The sequence below is a fragment of the Camellia sinensis genome, chromosome 1 (assembly GCF_055761805.1).
Source record: "Camellia sinensis isolate YWXY chromosome 1, ASM5576180v1, whole genome shotgun sequence".
Lineage (NCBI taxonomy): Eukaryota > Viridiplantae > Streptophyta > Magnoliopsida > Ericales > Theaceae > Camellia > Camellia sinensis.
Genome location: NC_138961.1, coordinates 248,580,629 through 248,602,442, shown reverse-complemented (window position 1 = coordinate 248,602,442; position 21,814 = coordinate 248,580,629). Strand labels below are relative to the sequence as shown.

At 42.7% G+C, this 21,814-nt stretch overlaps 1 protein-coding gene across 1 annotated transcript; it reads left to right on the top strand.

Moving 5' to 3' along the window:
• Positions 1-607: 607 nt before the first annotated feature.
• LOC114323141 (protein SIEVE ELEMENT OCCLUSION B-like) lies at positions 608-4,469 on the top strand. Its single transcript, XM_082901458.1, has 7 exons — positions 608-996; positions 1,230-1,696; positions 1,797-1,906; positions 2,025-2,169; positions 2,241-2,502; positions 2,862-3,089; positions 3,536-4,469. Exons 1-7 carry the CDS (start codon positions 907-909, stop codon positions 4,184-4,186), a joined length of 1,953 nt encoding a protein of 650 aa, XP_082757584.1. The 5' UTR covers positions 608-906; the 3' UTR covers positions 4,187-4,469.
• The last annotated feature ends 17,345 nt before the right edge of the window (positions 4,470-21,814 follow it).

Below are 21,814 nucleotides of genomic sequence, written 5' to 3'. Positions count from 1 at the left end.
ATCAGTTGGTACAATAAAGTTTCTCTTTTGGACCATTTGTTGTTTGCGAACCACTAAAATCATCTCCGACAGATTATAGTATTTTAATCGCGTAAATATTATATCTTAGTATATTATAGTTTCAATTAGTGCATATGTTATTCTTTTTTTAACACGATCACAATATAATTTAATTTTTATCATATGATGTAATTATGTATATATGTTTTAAAATTTAAATTTAAATTAAATTAAACTTCAAATTAAAAAAAAAAATTGAGAAAAAGATGTGGGTTTTTATAAAGATGAGTTTCACATACATATATGAGAGAGAGATATACACTAGGATAGTATACTGATTACACAAAATAACACTTTCCATTTGACGATTGGATTCGGCCTATGCTTTATCTAATTCTGATGGTTATAAAAAGCAATGAAGCTGGCAGATTAGAAGAACACTAACACAACCTCTCCTCTATTCTTCTCTCCTTTTCTTTTTCTCAGCTCCAAAAGCCTAGAGAGTTCTGCAATCAAAACAAAGAAATTATGCTCACTCTCAATCACGTGTTGTCATTCCAAAAAAATATGTCCCCGCAGCAGACATGAACTTAACGTTGGGGAATTTTAATTTCATTGGTAGCAAGCAAGGAAGTTGATTCAGCATCTGCTTTTCTTTTTGTTTTTTGTTCCATTTCTCATAGCTATATAAAGGGCAAGTCAGATTGCAAGAAGAACACACAACACAAGCCTTCCTATTTCACACCTCTCTCTTAAGAGTTTTTGCATTGTATTGCTTTGAAAACATGGCCGCGAGCAAGGTGACACCCGGTTCCATGACGCAACTGATCAAAGGCGACCGAAGCATGCTCATGATGTCCGATGACAATGTTATGATGAAGCAAATTCAGGGTACCCATAACCCAGATGGCCGCGAAATCGACGTCAAACCCATTCTCCATATCGTCGTGGACATCCTCAGCCGCCACCACGCCAGTCGAAACCAGCATTGTCCTGGTAAAACAAATTCTACCTTATAATCATCCTCGATCCTGTCCCCAAATCATTCTGTTTTCTAAGTTTTTTTGTTGATAAAATTAATTTAGTTGCGATTTGAATACTGTAGGGCATGGGAGTCCAAGGACGCATGGAGCATTTCGAGAAGAAAGGCCAACAAGGTGGTGTCATTAACATGCTTGATTTTTATTTTTTACTAATTTTAAAAATCTAATTATAATTTACATTATCAGCTAGCATACAAGTGTCAAATTGGCATGGACGGCCATCAAATAACAATCTCTCTGTTCACCGTGCTATCAAACTATTCATGGGATGCCAAGCTGGTGCTAGCACTAGCAGCTTACGCTTCGAACTTCGGAGCATTCTGGCTCCTGGCTCAGATGTACACATCAAACCAACTCGCAAAATCAATGGCACTCCTGAAGCGATTACCGGTCACCGTGGAACACTCTGGCCCAGTGAAATCCCGGTTTGATGCACTTAACACTCTGATCACGGCCATGTTGGATTTGACCAGGTGCATTGTGGCATTGAAGGATCTACCCTCTTCATATGTCACACAGGAGGTGCCTGCCTTGTCCGCGGCCATAGCCACTATCCCAACTACTGTCTACTGGACTGTTAGAGACATAGTCGCTTGCGCTACCCAGATCACCAGTCTCACTAGCCTCACTAGCCTCACTAGCATGGGCTATGAGTACGTTTAATGATTTGTTACAATGTTAACTCATTTAAGTATCAAATCTTTATGTATGAATATCTAGTTTTCCAGTTAATAATATGAAATATGTTTGCAGATTCATAACTTCGGCTACAGAGGCATGGGAGCTATCGAGCTTGGCTCACAAGATCAACAGCATACATGACCATCTTAAGAAGCAACTCGAACTCTGCTACCAACTCGTAGGTCATTGAGCACTAACCATTTCAAAAAAGTTTAAATCTACACTATCCATTTCACTTTGGCTATAAAAATTCATGATTCATAACGATTGTAAACTAAACGTCACGATTGTTTGATGCAGAGGAGAAAAGGAACCTTGAAGCTTGTGAGTCACTGGTGCGTCTAATGGAAATGATACACTTAGACAACATGAAAGTTCTCAGGGCGCTGAGTTATGCCAAGGATGATCTGCTGCCGCTCTTTGATGGTTCTGCTAAGAGAAGGGTACGTTGTAACATCGGATGGTTATGAACATTTGTAGCTATTATTGCATGTTTATTAATTTCTTTCATCTCCATGGCCTGGAAGTTCTGAGGAGAAAGAATGTTTTACTGCTGATATCAGGCCTCGACATCTCTATGGATGAGCTTTCAATTCTGGAACAGATTTATAACGATTCTCGTCATCAAGGAACAAGGTTGGATAATCTGTATGAGATGGTGTGGATCCCAGTTGCGGATCGGTCGGTGCAATGGACTGACCCGATGCAAAAGCAGTTTGAGAGATTGCAATCCACTATGCCATGGTACACGGTGCACCACCCTTCGTTGATTGATCGAGTGGTGATTGGGTTCATAAGAGCATCTCCAACGGTAGTAGGCATTTTACCTATCTAAATATTATTATAAAGTATATATTTTATTTTGCCTATCAACTGTTTTATGTTTTTACTCCAACCATACTCTTTATTTTAGCTATTTATCTAAATACTATTAATTTTATAGAATGCCACGTCAACAATAAAGATGGAGGGAAATGATCCTAATGATTGAATACATTTTGCCTAGCGTTGAAGGCTAGCTACATGTAGCTAGTGAATATGAGTTGAGCCAAAATGCCTAATTATATGCCTAGTGCATTGGAATTGAAAAAAGTGAATCACACTAGGCATTTTAACTAACAAGTATTATATACCTAGTGTATTGGAGATGCTCTAAGGGAGAAGTGGCACTTCAGGAACGAGGCAATCCTAGTGGTGCTGGACCCACAAGGTAAGGTTGTGAGCCCCAATGCCATCCACATGATGTGGATATGGGGAAGCAATGCATTCCCTTTTACTAGCGCGAGAGAGGAAGCTCTTTGGAGGGAAGAGACTTGGAAGATTGAGTTGCTCTTGAATGGTATCGACCAAACAATTCTCAATAGGGTAAACTTCATCTTCCTATGTCTTAATAATCATTGTCACACAAAAATGATGAGGCAGTAATATTTTTTTATAATTAAATGTAATTTAAATGAATATTTTATTTTAAAATGATAGGTCATCCCAAGTAATGACATCATTCAATATGCAAATTTTATATATTTTACTACTCATAAATTAAACATACATATATATAATTTCTTTACATAGTGGTTGTAAATTAAACATACATATATATAATTTCTTCACATAGTAGTTGTATTATAATAATGAAATTGGTATTATAATAATGAAATTGATATTACTACACATATTAGAATTTGGCTTGATTTTGACTTTATTAGTAATGCCCCGAATTCATGATTTTTTTACTATTTATCGACTCTTACCTATCGAAATTTTAGACTTTCAATTGTTATTCATCAATACATTGATGTCTTTTATTATAGGTTAGAGATGGAAAATACATATTCTTGTATGGAGGGGATGACCTTGAGTGGATACGAAGATTCACAACCAGAGCAACAGCGGTTGCACGTGACGCGCGCATCCTTCTGGAGATGGTCTATGTGGGAAACAGTAGCAAAAGGGAACAAGTTAGAAGAGTCATTCAAACCGTCAACAATGATAAAATGGGGGTTGCCTGGCAAGAGCCTATGATATGGTTCTTCTGGACTCGGCTAGAAAGCATGCTCTTCTCCAAGATTCAACTTGGCAGGGTTGACGATTACGACCCCATGATGCAAGAAATCAAGAAACTACTTAGCTACGACAAGAGTGGAGGATGGGCCGTGCTTTGCAGAGGATCAGAAGTAGTGGTCAATGGGCACGGGACCACGATGTTGCCTACCTTGGTGGAGTACGAGGACATATGGAAAATAAATGTGCCCACCAATGGGTTCGATAAATTGTTTAAGGATCACCATGACAAGCTTCACAGGATTACGCACCCGTGTTGTCGATTTGAGTTCCCAAGCGTGGCAGGAAGGATCCCGGAGAGCGTGAAATGCCCGGAGTGTCTCCGTGTCATGGAGAAGCACATCATCTTCATATGCTGCCATGATGAGAGTGCTACCACCAACACCAACGTACTCTACTGAAATAAGATTCAACCATGTTGAATAATGATGCTATGAAAAATGCTTTGTGTGTATTATATATCTACTTTTTTGTTTTTTCTTCTTTCTTGTGTAATAAGATTTAAGTGTCAAATGTAATTGTCAAGGTCACTCATGTGGGTGGGCCTTCATATAATCGGTTGTCTAATGTTGTTAAATAAGAGATACTTCCATGTTTTATGGTATAACATTAACGATAACATATGTATTATTTCGTTTACATTTCTTCACTTAAAATTGCTCATGATAGTATTTTCTTTTTTAATCATTCTTTCACTAATCAAAAGAGAATTTTTTGTCACCTTGTTATACATATCACTTTCAATGTACTACCTCATATATTAGCATATCATTTGATATTAACATGAGTGGTGGGACTCATTGAATCAATAATTGATTAACACGTGAGGTGATACATTAAAAATGGTATAAAAAGATGATAATTATAACATTATTGTTGCAATTATACGTGCTATATACCTTTTTTATCAACTCTATGTGTGGAGGGGATAAGAAGGGTTTATATTTCAACAAATGGTTAAAAGTTCATTAACTTATGATTTGAAGATGGGGGAATAGGTTTTAGGGATTTATGAGTTTCTCATAATAGTTTTATGAAGGAATTACTTATCAGTTGGACAGACTAAAAAATAGAAAAAAACAAAAAAACAAATCCAAATATGCTCACTTGCACCATCTATAGTTTTTTAGTTGCACCTCATTATAGAATCACTTGCACTCTCAGGATTCGTTTGAGAAGTAGGTTGGCTTTTTGATTTTTTGACTTTTTGGCTATTTTAGCCTGGGGCTAAAAACCTTGTTTGAGAAAGACTTTTTGGTTTTTTTGACTTTTGTGAAAGAAAGAATGTAATGATTATGAGTTGGATGTGATGTTTTGTCTTATCGGGCTAAAAAGCTTTTCTTTTTTTTTTGGGAACTGACCCAAAGATCCAAGCCCAACATATCATACCCCATTTAGGCCCAAAACAAATTTAATACTCCATTAAGTCCTCAAATTATCAATAAGACGAAAATACCCACAATATATCATCCAATTTACACACTCGCAACCATCACCCACGATCATCTCAGTCTGATCAGTACACTGTTACATCTCCGTCGCTCGAAATCGAATTCTCAGTCCTCTATCTCTCCTCCGTTCGACTCCGTTCCCTCTTGTAGACACCCCATTTTTTACCGTCCTCAAGACTCGGACGTCACCGTTTGAACACTCGGCGATCATCATTGTTTGTGTTCGTCTTGAGTTCCCGGAGGTCTCGGCTACGCGCCTTGCCTCAGGATCTCTCGACTCGACTGTTTTATGTTTGGTTTTGCACCAAACACTTGTGTTTCTTGCTTTGGAGGGCAGGAAATGGCTTGTTGGCCATCCCCACACTCCACCGGCCATGGCTTGAGGCCACCGGCTGTGTTTTGTTGCCATCGGCCAAATGTTTGGCCGACCGGCACCCTAGATGGTCGACCGGCCATCTATTTTGGTCAAATTGCATTTTTGGCTGGCCGACCACTGTTCATCTGCTTTTGCAGATATTTTATGCCAACTGTGCTAGCTAGCATACACTTTACTCCCCTCCATACACGTGTATGGAGGGATCTCCCTCTTGACTAGCTTGTTTGGAAAGCTTTACAAGAGGGATTGTCTATAAGAGGGAGCCTCTTCTCCCTCTATTAGGGTTGGAGAATATTTTCAGAAGAGCTCTGAGATTAGGGTTTGAGTTTGTATCTATTCCATCTCTATATCTCTCTCTCTTTTTGCCTTGTGTGTGTGTTTAGTCTTACTATTGCACACAAACACCTAGTCCTACACCTTCTCTTGGTTGCTGAGGTACCAGAAGGCTGTTCTTGGTGTTTTGGGGTGGTTTTGAGCTTGAAGAAGCTGCTGGAGCATCATTCTTGAAGAGGGTCAACAAGGGTAAGAACTTACTCCCTTTTTCCCCATTTTTGCATAGCTTTTTCACCTATCTTGCAACTATTTTTAGACCTTGTGTATAACATATAAAAGTCTTGTTTTTACTTTCTCTAAATAGTTGTTTTAGAGTGTTTTGAGCTTTGGGGTTTTTTGACCCCTCTTAGGCCTTGTTTGGCCCCCATTTTGTGCTATTTTGGTGAGCTCTGGGACCACCTTATTTGGGCCTCCTCACCACTGAAATCCCTCAAGATTTCAGTGGTGAGGATGGTGGTTTAAGGTCCTAAGAAGGAGAGGGCCACCCCCTCTCCTTGTTATCTTTAATAATGGCCATTTAAGCCTCATTAGTGAGCACCTTGTTTAAGTGTATGTTGGCCATGCCTTAACTGTTTTTTATGCTTATCCTGCATGATATAGCATTGTTGTGAGTTGGTTTAGGTACACCATGCTTGCTTGTGCTTTGAGCCTTGTTTCTAGCATGCTTTTGGCTTAGCTTTGTGAAGCTTTTATGCTTGTTTTAGCAGGCTAAAGGTCTGTTTTTTGTCATTTGGGTTGTCCATGCTTTGCTTTGTACAGCTACCATGTAACCTCTCTTGTATGCCATAAGCATTGACCCCTCTAGCATGCCATCCTTGCATCATTTCAGTGGTTTGGAACCACTTGTAATGTCATTTCAGTCCTCATGATATGCTCGTATGCTTGCATTTGATGCCCCTTTCATGCTTTAAAAGGTTGTTGTCTTATGCCCCTTGTTTAGGCCCTTGTGCATGCTTGCATGTTTAAGCCATTTAGATGCCATCTAGATGTGTTATTGGTTTTATCTTAATATGCTAAAACTCTGGTTTTGGTTGCTTAATTCATGACATCTTTGATTTTGCTAAGTGTAGTTCAATACACCTTTGGCTTGCCTTGAATTTTGGCTTTGCTTGCATGTCTTGTTTATCTTGTCTAGTTGGTTTGACACCTTTCATGACTTGATTTTTCAGACCTTATAATGCATGCCATTTGTCCATGTTTTCATCTTCTTAAGTGTGCTTGAGAGTTGCTCTTCAATGCCTAAGTGTTGGTCCTTGTGTGAATGCATGCTTGCATGTTATTTGGTCCTCCTTCCCTTAGCATATTGGCCACAGTTTTGGGCTTAGTGTAGAGTTGCCCAAATTAGTTTAAGTCCATAGTTCGCATGTTGTTGCATGCTCACCTTGTGTGTTGTTGCATACTTGTGTGTTGTCACATGTTTAGGTTGTCTAACATGTTTGCTCCATGTGTCGTGGCATGATTGAATGAAGTCACATGCTTGCTTGCATGCTTGAACATCCCCATTGTATTTGGCATACTTATTGGTTAGCATGATCGTCACATGCCTTGTATGCTTGTTCACATTGCTCATGTTGCATACTAGCTCACACGTCTAGGTTGCGTTGCATTGACATGCATGCTCAGCCCCTTGAATTGAGTATGACAGAGGTTGAGATCCTTGCTTGTTTATGTGCATTTCATTTGAAATCAAAGTGCATAACTTGGTTTCTTGGGCCATCACGCATCGAAATGCGCGATTGGTGGTCCGAGAACCGAGAACCATGTCCCTTTGAGTCATAAACATGATAAGGGATGTGTTGGTGCACACATTTTCTTGGATTGCATTGCCATGCCTTGTTTTTCCCTCTGCTGCTGTCAAAACAGAATTCTGTAGGAATATTTGGCCGGCCGGCCATCTTTAGTGCCGACCGACCAACAATTGATGGCCGATAGCTTAACCAGTGGCCGGTGATCATTTCCTTTTGCCGGTGACCATTTTCCTTGGCCGGTGGTATCCCACAGGCTTCATAGAGTGCACCTCGGGAATTTTGAAATGATCAGAGAAGGAAAATAGTATGGACGAAGGCAACTTGTGCATGGCAGTGGACTTCCGAGCGGAGACGAGCACGCATTGCATTGGGCCCTCTTCCCGAGGCTATTTACGGTTTTATTAGATTAGTTAATTTGCTTAACTAGTTTAATTGGTCTGTAATATTTAATTAGCTTGTAGGTTAGTTAAATCTGTATTATTCTTTCGATCCCTCCAAGCGAGGGCAAATTTGTAATAAGTGTGGGTGCGTGTGTGCATGTCTACCAACCCCCACTTATTTCTCCCTTTTACTTACCTGCTTTGATGATTAGTACTAGGACATATTTAATTTAGCATCCTTATGCTATGCATGCATGCATCATTTATCAGTATTGCATGCATCGGGCTTGGCGCATCATACTAACTGCATAGTATTTCAAATCTAAACTTGAATATGTGCACCAAATGGTTGCATTTCACATGCCATCCTAGGATTAGCCGAGCCTATCCTAATTGCATTCTGTATGCATTGCATTAGGCACTTAACATGGACTTAGATCATACATTGATTGCTAACGAGTTCTTTGTTTTGGCTTGGAGTACACTGTAAGTATTTTGTGCTTTAGCATCTCGCACGAGTGTGAATGTTAACATGACAGCATGCTTACCATGTGGCTAGATGCTTATGTGATATGAACTGCCTGAATGCCTGTGGGTGAAGGTTAGATTGCTTGAGTTGGAACAACTCATCAAAATCTGTGTTTTAGCCTACTCACGAGTAGCAAATTTCAAAACATTTTGTAAACAAATGGATATGCGATGCTTTGTTTCAAATTAGGCGATCTAGTCTATACTTGTTTTGTTGTGCGCATCACATAGTAATTCTAGCTAATTAACCGGAATAAGAACACATAACGTTTTCAAAATTAGATATCATGGTTAGTAGAGGCCGATCTTCGGATCGAACGAGAGGGGGTGCTCATAGCTGACCTTCTCCAATCGTACCCAAGTTTCCGAGCCAAGGCAACTTTGGTGATGATGGACACGTGGCCTTAGGCAAACGAGTCAAGATTTCCTAAATTCCCCCATCAAAAAATATTTAGGTGGCGACTCTATATCTGGCAAAGCAGTCCATGTTTGGCACTTCTTTTCTAAAAATTTGTTTTTCAAAACGATTTGCCGAATTTGGACTCTTTGGTTCAGATTAAGAACCGTGACAATTTGAGAGTCCGAACTGTAGTGAGCCCAAAACGAACAGAACGGGACTCATCCTCCCGAGGCGTTCGGGGACGTCTACAGTTTCTGGCGACTCTGCTAGGGATTAGAGAACTTGACTCGAACTCGTGATATCTTGTTTTGACTACACCTATGTGTTTCTTTGCATTGCATGTGCATTGGTGCGCCTAGGACACCGTGTTGGCCATCTGCTATTCCTGAACGGTTTTCCGGAGGCTTGCCTTGTCAAGGCATGACCATAAGGCTGACCGGTTGCGGGCTCTGCCAGTATGGGAACACAAACCCCAGTTTTTACCGAGACACCCTTTTGACCATTCGACCTAGTGCATATTCGGAATCCATAGTGACCATTCCAAAGTAGGACAGGTTGCTTACCCGATATAGGTTGTTTGAAACCGCTGCGTGCGCAGTGAAACCCTAGCTCCGGACAAAATACGACAGGGAAACCCTACCCTAACATAGGGGTGTTTTGGTTCTCATTTACCTGCTATGTGCTTTAGAGTGCATCTCTACAAGGAATGTGCATATTAGTTTGCAAGTTTGAGTACCAGGCCTGAGGGCATCAGTATCAGTGTTTTGGGGAATCAGTTATATCTGCGGGTATCAAACTCAGTTTTGGGACAGCGATTTTGGGGAACAGTGATCAGTAGTAGAGTACAGTTATTCAGTCATGTCTGTTTCGTCTGGGCTGAACTACTGCTTATTTTCCCTTTCAGTTCAGAGATTTGGGTTTAGAGACTTGGTGTTCTCCTTCGCTGAGGCAAGACAGATATCTGATCCGTCAGTCACCATTCAGTTCAGCGGACTTATGATGACCCAAAGTTCAGAAGAAATTGTGGTTATGACAGCCGCGTTAGACCAAAGGATCATCTTGCAGGATGAGACCAATGTTGATGTACCACATCCGCCCAGGTTACCTGCTGCACACCCGATCTGGACCCCCCAGTTGTATCAGGCTCATGAGCCCACCACGTTTGAGTTAATTGGAATGATCGGCGACCTCCAGAGATCCGTGGCCGATCTAGCCTATGGAATGTCGGCTTTGCCACCAGCCACATCATATGCCGGGAATTTTGTACCACAAGAGCCCCCGCTACTGGGGCGGATTGTGATCGAGCTCAGCCAACCAAAGGTTGCCTCCAGCTACAGCAACGACGTGTCAACAACAACTGGGTTTCACTCTAATGTAGTAACCCAAACCCTCAATTAGGCTGAGGCTAGAGGTAAGAACAAAGTGGGAACAGATGCTGATCCCGTTGGACAACTGCTGTGGGCAGTCGAGGCTTTGAAAGCCAGGGGAATGAATAAGCAGCACGTGTTCGCAGTCATGACTAAAACCATAGATGATGATTTCCCCACTCCAACCGAAGGCAGTTCAAGCTAGGCGAAAAATCGGGATAGGCTCCGTCATGCCACGACAGTTCCTTTCATTCCCAACCCTGTACCAGGAAAAGATCAGAAAGTCAAGGCAGTGCCTGCCGACCCTTTCGCTAGTGCGTCTAGCAAGAACCTTCAGACTTCGAAGTACCTGCCTCGAGGGCGCAGAGTCTTTCACGCCCTCTACATGCCTTTGTCTAGGGCATTTCAAATTTTGGCTAAAAAGGTACATCTTAAACCCCTCGAGCGTCGGCCTCTCTCGAAGAATCTCTCTCTCTCGCATTATGCTACCTTGTACTGCGTACCACCAACAGTCCGGTCACAGCACCGATGGTTGTTTCCGCCTTCGTCATGAAGTACAAGATTTGATCGACAATGAGGTCATCCTCCCACCTACCTCAGAAAAGTCTGTCACTACTGAGCTATTGGACTTCGAGGATACTGCAAGTCTGTGATCAGGGGTTGGACCACCCGCGGGCGGCACTCGGTGCATTTCGGATGTGGCGTCTGGCACGCACTTTTGAGCATCTGCGAATGTCAATTTTTGTGATTTCTGTCTTAGGTGTTGAGTTAGTTCGGTGGTCTTGTTTTGAGTCTGTCTCTTTGTTTTGAGTCAGTCTTTTTGCTTAAGGGTCTGTCTTGTCGCGTCGAGTCAGTCCCATTGTATAGAATGTCAGGTGATTTCGGGGTTGTTGCCTTGAACACCCGTTTGTTTTGTAATTACCCTTTTGCTTTCTTTTGAGTCTGTCTCTGCCGTGGAGCCAGTTGCAACCAGGGAATCTGAATGAAATAGCTGCGGCTATCATGTTTCCGTGCTTACTACTATTTTGAGCTAGTTGTGCCAGAGGATTTGAATGGAATAGCAGTACATTCCACCTGCTCTCTTGTGCCCTGAAAATTATTGTATTAACCTAAGTTTTTCAAAACCTTTTTGAACACTGTGGTGAAAACAAAGGGGAAGAAATTCCTCGTGATTTGCAAAACTTTGATCAAATTGAGAGAAAAGAGAGGCGTGCTAAGCCCTTAATGATGGAAATCATGCTTGTCAGCATGAGTACGGAGAAGGACCCTGGCTTGATCCAGACTGGTTCCACACTATCTTCGGCGCGAGCAATTTGTCACTTTTATAAACACTTTCAAAAACAAAATGTTTTGCGCGGTCCTACGAAGACCTGTGTGGAATCGCTCTTAAGATTGTGCAGCTTAGGATCGCTCTCAGCCTCAAGACTTGAGCCCTTGCTTTAAAACCTTGAACCACAATTCGGAGTGTTCAACGATCGACCATCAAGAGAGGCCTGTGGGGCCAGATTAGAAGCAGCCCTCGAACAAGGGGCACCAAAGTCAGATCAAGAAGATCAGATCTCGCCGGAAGAAGCTTGTGAAGCTAGAACAGAAGCACCCCTCCGACTAGGGGCAAAAATGTTCGATGTGCTCGAACAGCCGAAGATGGGTCCTTCAGCAAATCAATACAACAGTCATTTTTCTCGATTCAGATGACTTCAGGATCTCAAAACCATTTGGCATGGACCTGTTACCCTTTGAGAGGCTCGCTGGGCCAAAAATCCAGAAGGGCGACCCAGGCAAAAGTTAGAGCAAGAGAAAATACAAAAAAAGAAAAAAAAAATGCAAAATAAATGAAAAGAGAAAAATAGAAAAGAAAAAGAAAAAAAAAAGAGAGAAAAGAAAAGAATTAAAAAAAAAAAAGAACAACAAAGCTCGCAAGGTCGAAAACCCGCAACGGGCGCCTTGGCAAAGTTAGAGCCTAAAAAGTGAAGGTTAATACCCGAGTGTACCTTAACCGGAACTACGTAAGGCTTGATTCCCATGTTTGGGATACGTAGGCAACTTCATCCTGAAGTCCAACCCCCAACGCTTTCACAGCGACTAAGTCCATCTAATGGTTTTAATCATCCTTGATTCCCATGTTTGGGATACGTAGGCAGCTTCGCCCTGAAGTCCAGCACCATGCACTTTCAAAGTGACTGTGTCCATATATTGGTTTTGACCATCTTCGTCTTCTCCGTGTCCGAGAGTTCAGTCGTGATTATCACTAATGAGGACTGTTTACGAAATGCTGCGGCGTCATCCAAACAAGGGGCAACTTTCCGTTGCCATGAGTCGCCATTCAAACCAGGGGCAACTTTCCGTTGCCATGCAGCGTCCTTCAAGCAAGGGGCAATTTTCCATTGCCTCCGATCCGAGGTTGCGCATCTCGAGAGTAAGTTCCGTGCTCGCTGAGCATTAACTGTTTGCAAAAATAGTTTTTGAGAATTTTTACTGAGGTTGACTAATTTTCTCAAAAATTGTTTCATTTTCCAAAACTGGACCATTTCTTGAACCCATAAAAGGAAAATTTTCAATGCTCATAGCCTAACTCGCATGGTTTTCAAATCAAAAATCACACAAGTATGTTAATCTAACTCTCATATTGGTCAAAATTGTTTTCGTAGAAACCAAAATAAAAAAAATATATGGTCAGAATGATAAACTAGGGGTGCGATTGAGTCAGGCTTCCTGTCTTTACCCCATCGCTAGTGTGCTTGCCAAGAGGGGCACAACTGAAGTTATTATTAAGGACTGAAAGCTCTCTCAACCTCTGAGCAACGAGGTATCAAACTAAGTGTGAAGCACGGATCAAGATACTCCATTCCTTTGTCTGGGGCACCAACCAAACGCCACCAGAAGAAATAGCCACGAGCTAACCGTATTGGGTGTGAACCCACAACTTCCTATTCATCCATCAAAAACCCCGGGGAGGGATAAAAAAAATGAGAGAATAAAGAATAGAGAGGTGTAAGTTAAGAGAAAAAGCGAGCCAAAGGGTCTTGAGAGAAAAACCGAGCCTGACAGCCGAATGATGTGAGAATCACACAAATGAGAAAGGGTGGGAAATAATACCTAGAGAAACTGGCTCCTCGTGATCTGAGGTCCCCCGTCTTCGTTAACGCGTCTGTATGTCGTGTCTGTTGTTTTGTTTACTTCAACCTTTGTTTTGAGTCTCTTCCGAGTGTGTCTCGTTGTGTTTAGGTTGTTTACCTTTTTGTCTCCGTTGTTGAGTCGTTCTCGCTATGTCCAGTTGTAGGCTCACCACCCCGGTTTAAAAAAACCTTCTTCAATTTCAAAAATTAATCATTTTGTGCTCAGAGTGTTGTGTCATTCTTCACATTTGTGCAAAAACATGATTTGGTTCTTTCGTACAACTGCAGGGTCCACCCCCGATAAGTGTGAACAGAAAAACCTGGGCCTCTCTGAAGCTTTTGGGTTTCAGATTGCATCTAAGTGTGCTTCAACTTCAACCGATCTCACCTTTGTATTCCGTCTTTTCAGATTGGACTGTTTGTTCAGGATTCGTTGTATGCAAATTAATCCCCAACAGAGTATGAGCCGAGTGTTCGGACTGAGCAGTGGTTTGTTTGAATTGTTTTGCTGTTGGCCAATCCATTATCTAGTTATTACCATACAAGTGTTTGATTTCTCAGACAGGAGATCAATCTCATTTACATTGAGGTGTAATATGATGCAATGCAATGCAGTGTATGAAATGTATCAATGTAACACTTTTTCAAATAAAAAGCTTTGTTTCATTTCATCATCTCTTTCAAGTACAAAGTTTTGAAAAAAACAAAAACAAAACCTGCCTGCGGCAGTACAAGGTACTCTAGCTACCAGCAAAAAAAGAAAAGTACAAAAAAAAAAGAAGAAGAAAAGCAGCAAAAATTTGGATCAATGTCAAGCGGCCTCAGGCCTAAGGGTCTGTCCTCGTCCTCTTCCTGGACGAAGGTCCAGAAGCATCGTCATCAACGCCGTCATCTGAGCCTGAGTCAGTGCCATCTCTGGTCTCCTCCTCAGATGACTCCGTCTCTGCCTCCACCTCCGTCTCCGCCTCGGACTCATCGTCATCGGGGACTGGTGCCCGTGAGCTACTCCCAACATGAGTGCGCCCCGCCTTGGTGCAGGGGTATACTCTGCCCTCTCCATCTCCCCCTCGAACAGGAACAGATGGTCCAGCTGGAGCACCTCCTACAGTAAGAATCTGGAAGGGATGCTGAAAAGTACAAATTGCTCCCGAATCCCAGCTGGCAATGGAGCCCAAGGCTGCCAGGTGATCTGTAAACGGCATGTAGTTTGTTATCTACTATTATCAGAAAATATAGTGCAAAGCGAAGCGTAAATGAACTGCAAGTTCTAAACATACCTCTGCGGGGGTGTGGTGTCGAAATAGCGGCGGAAGAATATGAACGTCTCACGTGGTCTCTGCACACACCTCACATCAAAGCATCGAGAGAATGGAACAACAAGAGACGTCTCCTCGTCAGGCACTGGCGCGAGCCTCGGAAAGTAGGCGTAGACCCACAACTGCAGAGCAAGTATCAGTATGCTTATCAGATAAAGCAGAATGCAGAAAAAAATAGAAATTGCAGAACCGTGTATTGTGCAGTGTATGGTGCAGAGTGTACAGTGTGTGCAGTGTACAGTCAGTGTAAAACAGAGTATATGTGTGCCGTGTGTGCAGTATACAGTCAGCGTGAAGCTGACCACAATGTGTGCAGTGTACAGAGTACAGAAAATGTAGAGCAGAAACGAAAAATAGAAGAAGAAGACGTACCTCCCAAGCCCGCCAATAGCCTCCGAGCAACTACCCGCTGCAACGGGAGGCTGAGCTCATGTATCTATACAGAGTGGCCAAGGCAGAGCCACCCTAGCCGTAGCGCAGGATCCGCGTGACGTCCACTAGCGCACTCAACAAACAGAGAGGCACGGTGTTCGCCCGATCGGCAAAAATGGTCATCCCCAGCAAAAACATCAGGGAGCCGCGAGCGTACCGCTCCACCTCCTCCTGGGTCATCGGCGCCTCCTCAGCCAAGGCTGGCTGAACCCTGAACTGGACCTCGAACCAAGAGTATCTGACGAAGCCGGGGCGTGCGAGAAGTGGCATCTCGCCCAGCAAGTAAATCTAAGCGGCCTCCCACTCGTCCATGTAGGTGTCGAAGGGGATCGGATCACCTCCTACCCCGATACCGGTGAGCATTGAGAAGTCATAGGGAGTCATCATCATATCTCCCGTAGCAGAGAAGTGGAATGAGTCGGTGGTGTCCCACCACCTCTCCACCAGAGCGGCAAGCAGAGGCCTGCTCGCGGTAAGTCTGGAAAGTCTCCTGCAGAAGGCGCCAAAGCCGGCCTGGTCTACGATGTGGCGAACCGCATCTGGCAGCTCCATATACCAATCTCTAGCGACGACATTTCCATACCCCCGGAAGGCATGGGAATCTCCCTGTATTCGAAAGCAAAACAGTTGCGAAGCAATATAAAATGTACAGTTTTGAAGAACATTCAAAATTGGTGACAATACAGCGTGTGTGCACGTGTTTAGATTCAAACAGACATCAAGCGCAAGTGTGTTCACAGTCAACTATAGCATGCAGTGTATCGGTGTATCCGGGCTAAGCAGTTAAAGAACCGAATCAACTATGGTAATTAAGTATTCTACATTGCGAAAAATGAAACAGGGAAGAATATACCTCAGAAGCGCCGTATGACAGATGTGACTCCGGATCGCGCAAGAGAAGCTCTGGCGGCACCATCCTATCGAAACTCCTGAACTGGCGAAGTCCGTCAGAAGGCAGTATGTGAATAGCCGGCCGGTAGGTCGCAGGGTCGAACGGGCGGATGCTCAAGGGCAAGAGCTCGGCCTCGAGGTCCATCTCATGATCCGGGGGAGTCTCGCCCCACGGAATATCGTCTGCCATCTCAGAGAAAGTGTGAAAATGGCCGGAAGAGAGAAAACCGGGCTAGAATACGAAAGGTCAACCGAAAAGTCAACCCCGGGAGGGCAGAAAATGGCCGGAAAAGTTGAAGTACGGAAAAGGCACGAAGATCAAGAAAAACTCGAGGGAAACAAGCCTTGAGTGGTGAAAATCAAGAAAGAGACACCGAAATAAAGTTTCGTTCGGTTCAAAATGTCCGAAACGGCAAGGTATTCGCAAATCAAACGTCGAAATGAGCGCTAAAACCGAGGAAAACGGTGAATAAAAGAGAGAAAAATGCTCTAGAGAGAGAGGGGGAGGATTTTCGCACAAGAGGCAAGTGCCAAAATAGGGTTTGAAGCCCTATTTTAAAAGACCCGAAGCCAAAAGACCAAACTGCCCCGAATCAAGCACTTTTGGCCGGTCGGCCACACTGTTGGCTGGTCGGCCAAATATTTGGCCGATGGAACCTTTTGATGGCCGGTGGGCAGCCGATGACCTCCCCTGATGGCCGGTGAGCCTCCCACAACCTTTTTTGGGTCGTATATGTAGTTTGGGACCTTCATTGCTCAAGATAGTGCAAGAAAGTGCATTCCCGAAGCTCAGTCGATCTCCGTTTCGACCTCAGACCGTGTCTTCTGTGCGTAGCCCCTGAGTACGGGTGCGGTGTATCCTTTTTGTATCCTTTTGTCTCTTTCAAGATTCGAAAGTTGCCCCCACATGCATTGTCTTGCATTTGCATACCTTACTCGCATTGTTTTGCATTTTAAATCGTTATGGTCTAGCGAGACCTTAAACACGTACGGTCCGGCGAGACCTTAAACCCGCTCGGTCTGGCGAGACCTTAAACACGCACAGTCTGGCGAGACCTTAAATACGCCCGGTCTGGCGAGACCTTAAATACGCACAGTCTAGGAGACCCTAAATCCTCGGAAGGTGCAAGACCTTTGGTTTTCGCATGCATACATACGTCGTAACAAGCACAACTTGCATTGGTATGCACTGCTCACATGCATTATCATGCATCTCAAGCAACACGTGTTGTCGCGCATTCGAGTCCACACGCATTACCATGCATTTCAAGCGACGCGTGTCGTCGCATATTCAAGTTCACGTGCATTTCAAAAGCCGCACATTGTCACGCATTCCAAGATCATTTGCATTGTCATGCATCTCACAAACCGCGCGTTGTCGCGCGTTTCAAAATCATGCATCATCATGCATTTGCATTTTAAAAAAAAAAGAAAAGAAGAAAACAACAAAAACAACATGCATCATTTGCATTTCAAAAACAAAAACACGAAAAAAAAAAAAAAAAAAAACATGCATTATCATGCATTTTCCCTTCATCATGCATTGTCATGCATTCAAAAAAACAAAACAAAAAAAAAAAACATGCATATGTCATACACTGTAAATAGCATGCATTATCATGCATTTTCATGCATTTGTCATGCATCCACTGTATATAATACATATGTCATGCATCATTGTAAATAAATGCATATGTCATGCATTACATTGTACATCCATTCCATTCATTGCATATTGTAAATATTGCATTGTAGCTTGCATGCATTCATTGCATCACCTCCATTTATGGCTTGCGCCTTTCCATGATTGAGCTTGGTCTGGTATGTGCCCATATCTTTCACGTCAAAGCATAGTTATGATATTATGTGTACGCACCTATTCCACGCTGGTATGTTGGTTTGAGGGTGACGGCACCGTTTCTGTGTTAGACGCGGCTTGTATGTGTCCATGCCTTTCCTAGGCAAGATACGGTTTGGGCCGCAGGCCTTATCCATTGTAAATATTCCATTCCATTGCATATTTGTATATGTTGCATTGTAGCTTGCATACATTCACTGCATCACCTCCATTTATGGCTTGCGCCTTTCCATGTTGAGCTTGGTCTGGTATGTGCCCATACTTTTCACGTCGAAGCACGGATCTGAGACTTTTGTGTACGCGCCTATTCCACTGCTGGTATTGTGGTTTGAGGGTTGCGGCACCATTTCTGTGTTAGACGCGGTTTGCATGTGTACATGCCTTCCCTATGCAAGATATGTTTCGGTCGCGCGCCATATCCACTGTATATATTACATTGTAGTGTAATTTGTTGCATCCAGCATTAGGATCATAATCTTTTCTGAGCAGAGCATGCCTGACTTATGTCATTCCACCCAATTACTTGTTCCTGTGTCCGTCTACATTACTCGTAGTTCTGCATGTGTACGCGCCTATTCCACTGCTGGTATTGTGGTTTGAGGGTTACGACACCTTTTCTATGGTAGACGGACTTTGCATCTCCATCATCCTTTTGACATTTGTGTGGTTTTGAACCGCTCATGATTTGATCATGATTCAATTGCATTGCATTTTCATTTGCATTATTATACATAGTTTTGTATATATCGCATATCATTTTGCATTCATTTTGCATGTTATGCATGTTGCTAACCAAATTGTACCTGTTGAGTTTTCGTTCTCTTTTAGGCACAATATTGTATGTACGGTTCATTTGAAGCTGGTGCAACCAGACGAACCGCACAGGTATTGTATCCTCCAAGTGAGACGTATCGAGAATTGCATAATTCTCTTACATCCTTTCTGCATTATAGTGTAGTTGGATTGTTGTATGTTAGCTTAAAACTGTTGCATGTTATGCTTCGTTACAGCTTTCTTTGCATGATCATAAGTTATGCTTGGCTTCTTGCATTATCAGTTGCATTTTGCCCCTGCCTTCGGGCGCATATCTTTATTGTCTTTCATGCTTTGTCTAAGTCTTCGGCCTTGTCAAAAATGGGTCGCCTCTGGGCTTTGACACTCACTCCCGTCATTCTTATGACTTTCGAGTTCTGTCAAAAAGGGGCAATTGTAGACACCCCATTTTTGACCGTCCTCAAGACTTGGACGTCACCGTTTGAACACTCGACGATCATCCTTGTTTGTGTTCGTCTTGAGTTCCCGGAGGTCTCGGCTACGCGCCTTGCCTCAGGATCTCTCGACTCGACTGTTTTGTGTTTGGTTTTGCACCAAACACTTGTGTTTTTTGCTTTGGAGGGCAGGGAATGGCTTGTTGCTCATCCCTACACTCCACCGGCCATGGCTTGAGGCCACCGGCTGTGTTTTGTTGCCATCGGCCAAATGTTTGGCCGACTGGCACCCTGGATGGTCGACCGGCCATCTATTTTGGTCAAATTGCATTTTTGGCTGGCCGACCACTGTTCATCTGCTTTTGCAGATATTTTTATGCCAACTGTGCTAGCTGGCATACACTTTACTCCCCTCCATACACGTATATGGAGGGATCTCCCTCTTGACTAGCTTGTTTGGAAAGCTTTACAAGAGGGATTGTCTATAAGAGGGAGCCTCTTCTCCCTCCATTAGGGTTGGAGAATATTTTCAGAAGAGCTCTGAGATTAGGGTTTGAGTTTGTATCTATTCCATCTCTATATCTCTCTCTCTTTTTGCCTTGTGTGTGTGTTTAGTCTTACTATTGCACACAAACACCTAGTCCTACACCTTCTCTTAGTTGCTGAGGCACCAGAAGGCTGTTCTTGGTGTTTTTGGGTGGTTTTGAGCTTGAAGAAGCTGCTGGAGCATCATTCTTGAAGAGGGTCAACAAGGGTAAGAACTTACTCCTTTTTTCCCATTTTTGCATAGCTTTTTCACCTATCTTGCAACTATTTTTAAACCTTGTGTATAACACATAAAAGTCTTGTTTTGCCTGCTCTAAATAGTTGTTTAAGAGTGTTTTGAGCTTTGGGGTTGTTTGACCCCTCTTAGGCCTTGTTTAGCCCCCCATTTTGTACTAATTTGGTGAGTTCCGGCACCACCTTGTTTGGGCCTCCTCACCACTAAAATCTTGAGGGATTTCAGTGGTGAGGATGGTGGTTTAAGGTCCTAAGAAGGAGAGGGTCACCCCCTCTCCTTATTGTCTTCAATAATGGCCATTTAAGCCTCATTAGTGAGCACCTTGTTTAAGTGTATGTTGGCCATGCCTTAACTGTTTTTTATGCTTATCTTGCCATGATATAGCATTGTTGTGAGTTGGTTTAGGTACACCATGCTTGCTTAGCATACATGTCTTGTAATGCCATGAATTGCCTCAACATGCCTTGTGCTTTGAGCCTTGTTTCTAGCATGCTTTTGGCTAGCTTTGTGAAGCTTTTATGCTTGTTTTAGAAAGCTAAAGGTCTGTTTTTGGTCATTTGGGTTGTCCATGCTTTGCTTTGTATAGCTATCATGTAACCTCTCTTGTATGCCTTAAGCATTGACCCCTCTAGCATGCCATCCTTGCATCCTTTCAGTGGTTTGGAACCACTTGTCATGTCATTTCAGTCCTCATGATATGCTTGTATGCTTGCATTTGAAACCCCTTTCATGCTTTAAAAGGTTGTTGTCTTATGCCCCTTGTTTAGGCCCTTGTGCATGCTTGCTTGTTTAAGCCATTTAGATTGCATCTAGACGTGTTATTGGCTTTATTTTAATATGCTAAAACTATGATTTTGGTTGCTTAATTCATGCCATGTTTGTTTTTGCTAAGTGTAGTTCAATACACCTTTGGCTTGCCTTGAATTTTGGCTTTGCTTGCATGCCTTGTTTGTCTTGTTTAGTTGGTTTGGCACCTTTCATGACTTGATTTTTCAGAGCTTATATTGCATGCCATTTGTCCATGTTTTCCTTCTCTTAAGTGTGGTTGAGAGTTGCTCTTCAATGCCTAAGTGTTGGTCCTTGTGTGCATGCATGCTTGCATGTTATTTGGTCCTCCTTCCCTTAGCATATTGGCCACGGTTTTGGGCTTAGTATAGAGCTGTCCAAATTAGTTTAAGTCCATAGTTCGCATGTTGTTGCATGCTTACCTTGTGTGTTGTTGCATACTTGTGTATTGTCACATGTTTAGGTTGTCTAACATGTTTGCTCCATGTGTCGTGGCATGATTGAATGAAGTCACATGCTTGCTTGCATGCTTGAACATCCCCATTGTATTTGGCATACTTATTGGTTAGCATGATCGTCACATGCCTTGTATGCTTGTTGTAACGCCCTCAAAATAATAACATTAAACCCATCAATATAAACATGCATTTATATACATAAGATCCACATTCTTTGATTCATCAGATTATTTTATTACAAAGTATTACATGTTAACAACAAAAGCGAATGCCTTACGGGCTTACAGCTTTCCAAGTTAACACTTAGTCACAAAAGAGAGTACTAACTCAGTTACACATTAAGCCATTGGCTTGAATTTACATGTAATACAACAAAAGGAAATGAAACAAAAAAAGTCCGTCCGCCTCTAGCCTCCCAAGCTATGTCCTTGGAGGTGGCATGCTACCTGTACCTGAAAATGATGTTCCCATATAGGGTGAGCCACAGCCCAGCAGAAATATACTAAACCAACTATGAACAATGACTAAAAGATTAGCAATTGATAGATGGCCAACACTGATACATCCACATATATCACATCACAATTTCATAACATACAA